This window comes from Fistularia commersonii, chromosome 3 (assembly GCF_037954325.1).
Source record: "Fistularia commersonii isolate RoL2024-O1a breed Wild chromosome 3, RoL_Fcom_v1.0, whole genome shotgun sequence".
In the NCBI taxonomy this organism is placed as follows: Eukaryota; Metazoa; Chordata; class Actinopteri; order Syngnathiformes; family Fistulariidae; genus Fistularia; species Fistularia commersonii.
In genome coordinates this window covers 8,671,469-8,683,937 of record NC_141286.1, presented here as the reverse complement: position 1 = coordinate 8,683,937, position 12,469 = coordinate 8,671,469, and the positions used below count along the sequence as shown (strand labels likewise).

General features: G+C 43.7%; 1 protein-coding gene across 6 annotated transcripts in view; it reads left to right on the top strand.

Moving 5' to 3' along the window:
- Positions 1-12,469, top strand: part of rap1gap2a (RAP1 GTPase activating protein 2a) — a 98,153-nt gene that overhangs the window by 68,532 nt on the left and 17,152 nt on the right. For 3 of the 6 annotated variants that reach the window (XM_086143514.1, XM_086143513.1, XM_086143511.1), the window contains 7 exons: positions 1,084-1,168; positions 5,796-5,831; positions 8,980-9,012; positions 9,662-9,694; positions 9,879-10,097; positions 11,266-11,369; positions 11,757-11,835. In XM_086143514.1, coding sequence (XP_085999640.1) covers positions 1,084-1,168; positions 5,796-5,831; positions 8,980-9,012; positions 9,662-9,694; positions 9,879-10,097; positions 11,266-11,369; positions 11,757-11,835 — 589 coding nt within the window. Of the gene's footprint in view, positions 1-1,083; positions 1,169-3,549; positions 3,810-5,795; positions 5,832-8,979; positions 9,013-9,661; positions 9,695-9,878; positions 10,098-11,265; positions 11,370-11,756; positions 11,836-12,469 lie in introns of those variants that run through there. The other 3 variants (XM_086143516.1, XM_086143512.1, XM_086143510.1) reach the window with 2 other exon arrangements.

Sequence of the window (12,469 nt, the reverse complement as noted above, 5' to 3'; positions counted from 1 at the left end):
GATACCCAGTAGCATTAATGCGCACTCATGCCTCTACCTGAGCGCTAAGTACAAAAAAGCACGTCGAGGCTTTAAGAAGAAAGGTACATTTGAAATCAACTGGAGAGCCCCCGGGCTCCTGGGAGCACAGTGGAACTCTGGAGCGATCCATGCTATTCTCTGCTAGCGCACTTTCCCTGGATGTTTTGCTTGGAACCGGAATGAATCGATTCATTAAAACGTTTAAGAAATTAACACCGGACCTACAAGCTAATCCGAAATATTGCTGATACTGCATTTCGTGTACCGAAGTGAACGCCATATGTTGCTTATGCAACCTGCGTTCTGTTGGATGTCACTTAACTCTTCCCTTGAGCTCTTCTTCTCGTCCGGTCACGTTTTCACTCACTGGTTCACCATGTCGGCTGGTTTCTCGGTTTTTCCACTCGTCTCTTGGGTTTGTTCCAAGTTGTGTTTTTAATGAGATGCAGAAAAGACATGAGATGTGACTCGAAGCCTGCAGGCCAGTGATTGAACTGGAAATAAGACAGTGCTTTAGAGTAATAATTCACACATTCATTATCTATAAGGCTTATCCTTATAGATAATGAGGGCTGGAGGGCTGGCACCTATCCCAGCTGCGGTTGAGCAAGAGACGAGGTTCATCCCGGGCCGGTCGCCAGTCGATCACAGGGCCACATCTACAGACACGCAACCATTCACTCCCTCATTCACACGTCATAGACATGCAACTATTGCCCTCTCATTCCTACCTCCAGCAACTATTGACCCTCTCACTTATATGCATACAGAGATCAACAACCATTCACTCACATTTAGGAAATTTATTGCATCTTTCTCGACTATGGGAGAAAACCCATGCAAACTTGAACTAGGGACTTCCTTGTTATGATGCGGAAGTGCTGACCGTGCTGCCTTTAGGTAGGCAAGAACCTAAGACATTCAATTCATGCATTGTATGACAGAACGCCAAAGAAATACAATATCAGGTTTTTGAAAAGTCACACAATCCCCCGACTGTTTGTGACCCCCCCCCCCCCCCCCCATTTGGCTAATTCGTAGCATCTCTCCTCCTTCCTGCAGGAAACAAGAGCTGCTGACCATCTCCAACGTCCCTCTTGGAGAATGCCCCCCATCACCACCCCGCACCGCGCCGCCCAGCATGAAGGTAGGACAAGAACGCCATCTGTACGCTCTCAGACATACGCATTTTTAGATAGACTATCTTGTTGACGATTTTTTTGCCCTTTTGAACCCGTAGGATTATTAGAAAATGTATTGATTGTGGTTAACCTCGTTGAGAAAGCGCTTTAAGTGACGGCCAAATGTCGGTAGGAACCTCGCCTCAGAGGAAAGGTCATGACTTGTTATTTCCAGATAACATAACTCAAAGCAAAGTCAAGCGTCTGATTGACATTAAACCGGTAATGAAGAATCCACGGCTCTATTCTAGTTCGTCGGTATGCTTCGGCTCCCGGCGACACACTGTCAGATTCCATCGGATCATAAAAATAAAGATAAGATAATCCTTTATTAGTGCCAGGACAGGACGTTGCATCGCCGAAGCCGTGACTCAGCAAAGTGTAAATTAGCAAAACGAATCTGGATCGTGTCCATCGGCCAGCAGGGGAAGGGGGGAGGGGGGGAGGGGTAACGTTTCTCAAACGCTGTCACGTTGATTCATGCGCAGGGAGATTTATTGCGGCGGTCGCAAGATTTATCAGAGACGGTGAGCTGCGACGTATTTGAAAACAATAATCTCTGGCTGGGTTTCTGGGGCCAGGAAGAAAAAACGGCATGTACGGTGAGAACTACGTGATCTAGAGGACGCGCAACTTTCCACACGGTGTCACCTTGACGCGGGCCTTCGTTATTGAATTCTAGACAGGCGACTTAGAGGGCGATAAGGGAGAGAGAGGGGAAAGAATAAGATGTCGTCATATGAGACGGACGGGCTAATCTCCTGGAAGTATGTGTCTGTCCATGGGTTGGTGGGTGGGCAAAAAAAAAAAAAACAGCTTTCGTATAGAGAGATGTAATTCCAGTTGGGATGCATTTCAATTCTCCCAGTAGATATCTGGGTGTTAGAAGGAGAGGAGGAAGGAGTGGACCCAGAGTAGGGCTACTTTCAGTCGGAACAGTTTTAAGAAGTGTCCAGCTCAGGAACTACCCTCCTCCTCCAGAGGAAGCTTTTAGGTATGCGCCCTGCAATGGTCACCGTGTGAAGAAGCCCTGCTATTAGCAACTGTGGACATATTTTGGTCCAAAATGTCAATGTTCCTCTGGAAACCCTTATGTCATAAGGCCTAAAGCACTTGGACCTCCTCATCGGTTCATATCGCAACAGTTCTGTCCATTTTGTCGCAAGAAAACAGCTGAGCTTTGACCTTAATAGATTTTTAAAATGGCGCTCTGCAGTCAACAAGAAGTATCTGGTGATGTGTGTGGCTTACGAGTTCCACCAATCACCAACCACCGACATCACGAGATCCTAAAAAGACCCTGCCTCATCGTATGAGCTAAAATGCTTCTAAGAGCCGATGTCCCGAGTTCCTAGTTCCTATGCTGCCTCGATGCACAAAACAGTTCAACGAAGGGTCTGGGAACTGTTAAAAGTTCCAATGGTGCAAAACGAAACCATAGAATTTTATGTGCAGCGAGGAAGGTGGATTTACTGTGTGTCCAGGAAACCAGGTGGAAAGTTAGCAAGGCTAGAAGCTTTAGGAGACAGATCTGAGTGGAAGGATGAGGTCAATGCGAAGATGTTGGATCGATGCAAGTTCTTACCTTTGGAATCATGGCTGCCTGTCTTCTATTCAGGCGTCCATTTCAGATTTAGAGATTCACAAACTGAAAGTGAGGATGCTGTTGGAAAGCAAAAGTTGGCCCGTGTTTCGGTAAAGCTAATATATACATAACCTGTCTAAGAAACAGAGGTTTTCGGTTCAACGCGGTCATTGGTTCTGAATAGAGGTCTTCTAAGTGGACATGCCGGTGCAGGAACAGGGGATTTTGTGCAGGCGGTACGTGCGCAGCGGCGCAATACGGGAGCCGAGGATCTGCAGCTGCTCTGCATTTGTCGGTGGGATTCCATACGCGGACACATCTTTAAGTTCAGCACAAGGCGGCGAAAGCAAGCCATGGCTTTGTTTCTCTCTCTGGATGTTTGCGGGGGGTGAGTGCATGTGAGTGCATGGATTCTACAGGGATGTGGCATCTTCTGAATTAGTAATGGAGGGATCATCTACCACTCCGTGGTGGCTCTCTGCTTAGCAGCTGCAAAATAAGTATGAAAACAACTAGAAATAAGAAACACAGCAAATAGCGATGGAACCGCTCAACCTCATCAATTTGAAATATCAAGATTAAAAAAGTCCAAGCAGCTGCCGTCCTGGCTGGTTAGCTGCCGCGGCCATCAGGGCGGTTTTATCTGGAGCGGCGATGTTTAAAACAAACAAAAAGTAAAGATTAGAATTTTAGCATGAGGCTACTTTATCTGCAGTATAATGACAAACTCCTGGGGTTGGACTGGCCATGATTAATGGATGTCGATGCAGTTTTCGAGCATGTGTGTGTGTGTGTGTGTGTGTGTGTGTGTGTGCACGAGGACAAACACACACCTGGAAAACCTGCTCCAATATGTTGTAACAGTCACTTTGCTGTCGGACTTGACATTCCAGTTTGAACCCGCCGCGCCGGAATATGGCGAGCAGGATGGGCGGGGCTTTTTTTTGCCTATACTGGCGGTTTCCAGGAGAAGCCTCATACGTATTGGTGGAGAAGAGAGAGTTTTAAATGCAGTCGCCGAGGTAAGCCTTCTTATAATCTTAAAGCTCTAATTAAGAGCTGAAAAAAAAATTGCAAAAAAATCATGCAGGTGGGGATCTAGGAACATGTTGGAACCGCTACTCTTGCAAATAAAAAAAAAAAAAACACTCGAGACTTGCTATGCCACCATGTTTGGCACGCTTAGCATCCCGCGTTGCAGCTTTAAGAGCCATCCCACGAGCCGCGTAAGCTATGCAGTTGTAGCGACGGTTGAAAGACTCAGTGTTGCTATAAATAGCTCTCACTGATGTTCGCTTGCTTTTACGCAGTATCAACGGTATTTAACTTGATATTTTGGAACATATCAGAGTAGCTTTCATTTGGGTATCACACACAATTGCCTGTGTCTTGGAGCTATTTCACTCCCCCGACTAACCTGCGGGAGGCATAAGAGGCCAGATTAGTTGTGCTGGATGACCTTTGACCTCGGCTAAAGGCGAAAGTTTTTTTTTTTTTTTTCTCGGACACACACCCTCCGTTTGTGCAAACAGAGCCGGGCGTGGAGCAGCTAAATAAAGCCAAATAGATGCCACAGATATGTAAGTGCTCCTTTGCATCAGAAAAAAAAACATTTTAATGAGAAAAACTAAATGGAATATTTCCCGTTTTTAATTTGCTTTCTCCTTCAGGCTTGCTACTGTTTCCGTCAATGTGCAGCTAATCGTGCACGTATCTGGCATGTACACGAGCGAACTTTAGCCGGTTAGACAGACGGACGCGTTTATCTGCTGCGGTCTGTGTGAGACCCTGCCGGTTGCCATGGGAGATAAAAAGATGCAGATGATGTTGCCGGGCCAGAGAGTGCAAGCAAGAGAGAGAGAGAAAAAAAGAAAAAGTGGCAGAGAAACGATAAAGAGAAGAGGTTAGAGAGCGAGAGGAAAAAACTGGAAAGAAAAGGACGGGAAAAAAATAAATAAAAATGCAGCTAGCCGCCTCCCGTCCTCGCTCATGTCTGCCGCTGCGCGAGCATCAACGCAAATGATACCGAGACAAGCTGAATCACTTTGAAACATTCAGGCTTGTCAGATGTGCCATTCCACTCCTATCTTGTAAAAAGATTATCCAAAGGTTGATCACAAACACACACACAAACACACACACACATGGTAACATGTTTGTTATACTGTGTGGCTGACATTCAGTGTTAAATTAATTATTTTATTTTATTTTAGTTCCCTTGTGTTGACCCTTCACAGGCTTGATATCAACCAAGCATTAGGTTTAGTGTGTGTGTGCATGCGTGCATGTGTGTGTGTGTGTGTGTTTTTATGTGTATATGTGTGCATTTAATTCAACAGTGGAAATAGTGACGATACCAAATGTAGGTAGTGTTTATTGGTGTTGCCAAAATGTAGTAATTTACGTTTCACTGCATGAATACTGTTATTCAAGCTGCCATAAAATGGAAGGTAGACCCCACCCTCACTGTTAAGAGGAACTATTTTAATCTGAAATGTATTGACTTTTCTGACCGCGACATGCTTTTTGGTTCCGCTGAACGCACAGCGTGCACGGCTGTGTTTACCAGGAAATCACAAGACGTTGCACGGTGAGGAGGAAGAATTGGGCGATTGCACACCTTTGTTGATATCCACCAGATTGTTTGAAAGGGCATTAAGTCACACACACAGAGCGGACTGTGTGTGTGTGTGTGGGTGCCTGACGGGGTCGGGCCCTCTGTGACGAGGATGCGTTCCAGGATGCAACATGACGGCACGTTTTTGAGGAAGTAACTGCTTATCAAGGGGATGAGGGCTTGAAAGGGCGCCCTGCCGAATCTAACACAGCTGTGGCTCTTCTGCCGAGGACACCGGTGATATTAAATGCAAGATTTTGCGTCGCGTGTGACAAGCTGGCCTGGGTCAACCGGGAAGGTCATGCCGGGAGTTTTTTTTGGGCCCTGAATTTCCCGGTGCTCTGGCAAGGGATCAGCGCCCCCTTCTAATTCACTGCTGTCTCTTTTACAGTCTGCAGAATTCTTCGATATGCTGGAGAGGATGCAGGTATGGAACAAAACAACTTCGCTTTATGTCCCTTGCACACACTCCTCACTCATTACTGTCAAAAAAACCATCATGCCTTTTCAATATATATAAAAAAAAAAAACTAGACTGCTTGAGCATCTCTATATTGAATACATTGATTTTATTTTAAAATTCCTTCTTGTGAATAAAGTCCGTTTCTGGCCGTTTGGGACCTCTTTGTACTCTCTCCAAGGACACAGGCTGTAGAAAGTTGTGAGGGGATTTAAAAAGGAGGATGGAGCGCTAAAAGGAAACATAAAGGGAAGTGAAATAGGCGTTTTTCACAATATAGTCTGGACGAAGATAGGATGAACCATGTGACGTGTTTATTCAGTCAAAGATGATAATCCGTGCTCTGCAGCCAGACATATTTTGGGTCGACACTGGAATGGCGCCTTTGTAACAGAAGGCTAAATCATAATTAATAAAGTGTTATGTATTTGATGCATCGTGGAAAGTCAATGTTCACGGCTTCTGGACGCTGATAAGGTGGCCTGTGGTTTCCTGGCCCAGCTGAGATGTGGGCTTTTATTTCTTTTTCAAATGTTCGAGCAAAACGTGTCGTGGCTCGTGCTTTCCATGCAAGCGAGCTTTATCTCCCGTCAGATCTTTGCTGATGGACCAGAAGATGGCAGGAGAAATAGAAACGTTCTCACTTTCAAAAATAACATAAAAAACGATAAAAATTAAATTCTGCTTCACGGCGAGAAGGTGACTGGTTGAATTCCGGGGAATGAGTGAATAAATGGATGTTTGTCTTGGTAGGACATGTGACTGAGAGAGTGAAAAACAATAATAATAATGATAATAATAATAACAATAATACATTTTATTTTAGCAGCCTTACTGGAAACTCAAGGACACCGTACAAACGTATACAGAAAATACAGATTTAAAGGAAAAAAAGAAAATAAAAACAATAAAAGTAGCAAAGTAATTAAAAAAATGATTAAATAAAATAAAAAATATAGATCTAGTTGGTTGCATGTCTCTATATGAAAAAATGAATGCGAGTGAATGGTTTTATGTGTCTATATAATGTGTGAATGAGTGACAGAATGGTTGTATTTATCTATGATGTGTGAATGAGTGAAGGTTTAATGTCTCAATGTCGCCCTGCCTTTTGAGGGGCGATGGGTCCTGGGTGAACCCCAACTCTGGCCGGGATAAACTCCAGCCCCCGGTGACACTGAATGCAGGATGAGCAATAAATAAGTTACTTTTCTCTGCAACATGCAACCCTAGGTCCTCTATACTTTCACATTTCCATCCTGCCTGTCTTTCTTTGGAAGCTAAATAAATCAAATAAATCAACAGCGGTCTCTGGAGGTTCTCGGTCGTTCAGTTCATGGTTAAGTTGGAAGGAAAGAAAATAAGTTGAACAAAATTAAAAGAATATCTGGCATTGAACATCCATACCCATGAGATGCCACAGTTGCTAACGTAGCGCCAGTCCATGGCCAGCCGGTACCCGCGCAGGAGGCAATTATTTAAATGATTTTGAGCCGGAATTACAAAAAAAACGGTCTTAAATGGTAAAAATCAGGAGCATAATAACATGATAATAAAGAACAAGACATGACTGGGTCTCAGAGAGATGGAGCCCACTGACGGTAATCCACTTCCCGGCTTGCTTTTATTCGATCTCTTAATTTGCATCTCCTGCTGCATGGAGCCTTGGCAGGTGCAAAGAGTGTGCTTTGTCCCCGCGGCTGCCTTCGTCGACACTCTTTCGCTTTTTTTCATGAGAAAGATGTTTCCGATTCGCATTTTAATAGGTTTTTAATAGGTTTCTGACACGTATTGTGAAAAAAAAAACCAGATGAGTCCCAACCTTATGTTTGAATCTTCATCATCGCTGTGGAGACACAGCGGCGCTCTGCCGCCTTTAACGCTGTCATCGGACCTTTGCGTCCAAAATCGCCTTCTATCCGTCCTCCAGGTGGCGATGATGAAGGTTCTGCTGTCGATCCCTGTCAATCCCGCATGGCGCTAACCTTTTTTTCTTTTACCCCGCTACCCCTTCGTCTCCTCCACACAGCGAGAAGGTCCCGGGTTCAAATGCGTACAGGCAGCCTTTCCTCTTGGATGTTCTCCCCATCTCCCCACCAACAGTTCCAAAAACAGAGAGGGTGAATGGTTGCAAGTCTCTATATGACGTGTGAATGAGATGGTGAATGTGTGTTAAAATTTGCACGTGAGAACGCATCACGTGATGACAAAAGTACACCCAACTCTGTATTTTTCCACCAACCCCCCCGCGCACTATCAATGACGTATCCCAAGGCCGAGTCCAAGACACAGTCTGGGACACCTAGCTGCCCACTTCCAAAAAAGTGTGAAAAACAACTCCTTATTAGGAAGTAACCTTGACCATCGAAATGGTGGTATAAATCACCCACTCTCCCTTAGAGGGGGGCCGAATCTTCCTCATCCGAGGTCGAACGATCCCCTCGGGGTGACGTTCATTCGGACCCTGGTTATCTTATTTCTTGACCTTTAATAAATCACTCATTGCATAATCAGTTCCTTACAGTATTGATGTTTGTTCCCGTGGCGGAGGCCACAAAAACGGACAGTTGTACGTCTCAATGTGGCCCTGTGTTCGACCGGTGACCGGTCCAGCTGGGATCGGCTCGAACCCTCTGCGTCCAAGAGTGCAGATAATGAATGAGTGATTTGCATCGATATGCATTTATGCCTACAGCTTCATGTCAGAACCTCCTGAATCTGCGCATTCGATATGCATCTCAACTATTCCCTCTGCACTGGCCTGTCCGTCTTTGCAATATAATTTGCATGTTTGTTCCGCTGGGGGTCGGTAAATCAAATGTGTAACAAAAAACTGCGGGGCCAAAGTGCCCGGGGGCCCTCAGGGCGGCAACCCTGCAAAGTGACATTTATCAGGTCTGGAAGCCGAGACCTAAAGTGAGATGGTGACTAATTGTCTGTGTTAGCCGTTCATGGCGGAAATTGTATTATCATATATGACTCACTCAGCCGTCATCTGGGCGAGGAAGTAATAATGTCTGAGAGGGAGTGTGTGCCGTGCACGGAGATAAACCTTGCTGTTTTGTTTTGTTTTGTTTCTTTCTCTGATCTCACGCTGCGTATGGACACTTAAAAGCTTCCTAATGCTGAAGAGACCAAAAAATGGAAGGTGTGGTCAGATACACACTCACTCACACACACACACACACACACACACACACACACACACACATACGCACGCACACACACACACCACATACATTTGCGTTACCGATGCATGTATGCCTCCGCTGTACCTCCTGATTCGCCGCCCTTACCGCCGTAAACACAGCTCTCGCAAGTAGTTTTTCACAATTGTCCTCAAATGCTGAACAGTTAGTCGCTCCGCCCGATTGATTTCTTCTCGCTAAAAGAACTCCAGCTGTCTATTTGCTCCCCACGATCCCTCCTCCATCATGCAGCAGTGGCTGCAGGATGTAAAAAAAAACAGCAGATGGGCTTCGGCGATACTTAAAGGTCAGGCGCTGGAGCCGTTACCGTTACAGACTGCCAAAAAGGAGCAGCTCCTGATTTGAGGGCTCTGGATCTGACGAAGTTTGGGGGTGCGGGGGGGTACGGGGGGGCACCTTGACTGACGTCCGCTGATGACTGTGCAATCCGGGGCCGTCGATTTCACTAAAACTCAATTTCGCCAGTGTGTATTTTGTTTTTCGTCACGTCGCCTCCTTCCTGCGGCGCGATTACACTTGAGTCAACAAAGGTGATCTTGTTTTGTGTTAAAAAAGCAAAATACTAATAATAACATGTCTATTTCACAGGATGATTACATCCCCTACCCACGAATAGAAGATGTGAGTCATCCCTCTCACACACTTGAAACACACACATTCCGACCCTTCGGGGGTGACCTCCGGCTAGGAGTGCTTCCAAAAATAGATTATACATTTCAAGGTAAAAATACTTTTGTGTCCTTGTTATGGTGGATTTTATTCATTATTCCTTTTGTCTGACTCTCCCCCCCCCGTGGAACCCGAGGTCCTGGAGAAAGGCGGCCCGTATCCCCAGGTGATCCTCCCGCAGTTCGGCGGTTACTGGATCGAGGATGCGGAGGCGCAGGCTGGGACGCCGTCCTCCTCTGAGTCCAGTTTTTGCGAGGAGGACGGCGGCGAGGGAATGAGTCCTGGACAGGGTCACAGTTACCGCTTGGAGTGCAACAGCACAGCCCGGGCCTACCGCAAACACTTCCTTGGCAAGGTTAGTCAATCTTCACTCACACACACAAACACACGTACACACACACAGACACACACGCCAGAATTGCATCGACACCAATACAATACTTGCTGATAAATGCTGATGGTAGAGTTTAAGCTGTGAATGCAGACACTTTGCATACATATAGATATGTGCAAGGTGTTGCATGCTGCATATAAACTCTCTCTATATCTACTATAGTTATATAAAGATAATACATAATGTATATACATACTGTGTGTGTCTTTATTTGTGCTTATATATATGATAAGCCAAGTTGCATTTAATACTTAAGTGTATTTGATTTAAAGAATACGTATATGTATACATGAAAATATATGCACATATGTATATATGAACGGTATATATATATGTATGTTTGTGTATATATGTTAGTTTCTATAAAGTAAGCCATGGTTTATATACAACTACTGTCTGTTGTATTTATATATACATGTATATCTGAATTCATGTAAATATGTATATGTGTATATATACCTGCCTGTACATATATATGTATATATGTGCATGTATACATATGTATATATATACACACACAGAGGAAGTGAGAAGACATTTCTCACAATCCCATGGTGAAGTGAAACTAACAATATATAATATAATATAATACGATATAATAATAATAATAATAATAATATGCAAATTAGCACTAAAGTGCAGTGTTAAATTAAAGATCATATATATACATATAAATATATATAAGCCATGTTTTATATCCCACTACTGCTCTCTGTTTTATATATATATATATATATATATAAACATTATGTACCGTATGTATATATTTGTATAGACATTTGTGTGTACATATATATGTTTGTGTTTGTATTTATGAGTGTACATATATATATATATATATTTATATAGGCCATTTTTTATATACTACTACTGTCTGTTATGTATATATGTGTGTACACATATATACACACATATGTATTTATGTATGTGTATGTATATAAAACTTTTTGAAACATCAACATAATTTGCTTGCTTTTCCGTTACAACCTGGCTTATGTTGTCTTTTTGGGACGGCATCCCTCCACCCAGAAAGTTGTCGGTTCTAGTTGTCGGACGAAGTTGCACCTTCACCCCGATGACTGAGTTGAACAACAAGTCTCCCCCCCCCCTCCCCCCCCCCCCAACCTAGGAACACATGAACTACTACTGCACTGCCAGCAGCATCGGAAACCTCATCATGTCTCTGAAACACGAGGAAGTCGAAGGGCAGGAGTTCCTACGCATCATGCTCAGGTACGGCCACGACAACCTGAAGCCGTTTTCCTTTTGCCGGCTTTCCTCGCCCTCCTCTGATCGGCCTTGTAGTCCTTATCTTCCAATCCCACTGAGTCAGACTGCAATTACTGGCGCTACGCAGGCTGCAGAGGGGTTACATAGCAACCTCTGTTTGAGGTTGGGCTTCTGCATGTTCCCCTCATGATTCCCTCAGCCGCCAAGGCCGGCTTTCCTACGATCATCACGCCAAATGACATTTTCTGGTTAAAAAAAAAATCAATACCTTGCAGAAATGACAACGATCCGTTTTTCTTGCGCTGCTGTGTGTTCATTTTTCCTGTCCCCTCTGAGAAATGGCGATTTCGTACTCTCGCTTCCTTATCTAATCCCATCGCGCTCTCGCAGGTCGAGGACCAAAACGGTCCATGACAGGATCTCTCTCGCGGGCATCAGTCAGCTGCCCAGCGTGCCTCAAATTGCAAAGGTAAGACTGAGAAAAAAAAAAAAAAATGAAAGCTCACATCCAACCAGCCCACCTTTATTCACTTGCACCATTTGATTGTATGATAGCTAAATATTGAGCAATAAATTGTTATATCTGTTATCTCGCCATTACATTATACATGATAATGTCATATTAATATTAATTGCATAACGTGTAAAGTAATAATATGTATTTAGCTTGGAAACTAAATCACATTTTACACATATTTAAAGACCTTTTTTGTTTTTTGTATCACAAACAGAGGTTTCAAGTCATTTGCACATTTCAGACATTTAATCAAATTGATATGTAACAACAAACACACTTTCATTTAAACTCGTTAAAATCAAATGTTATTGTCTCGTAATGTTTCCAATGCCAAATAATAATCTTTGGACTCTCAAATCAACATAAGTTGTCTATACTATAAAAGTGACCCTTATTCATTGTCATTCTAATGGTAATAATAATAATAATAAGTAATTGATAAGCAATTCATATAGGAAGTACATTATATTCTCCCTATATATATATTGTATATATGTGAGTGCTGCAACCAAATAGTCAGGTTTTACCCTTAGGCCGACTCATTCAGTGAAAACAAAGATAAGTATCTCCTAAGCAGCTTATGCCT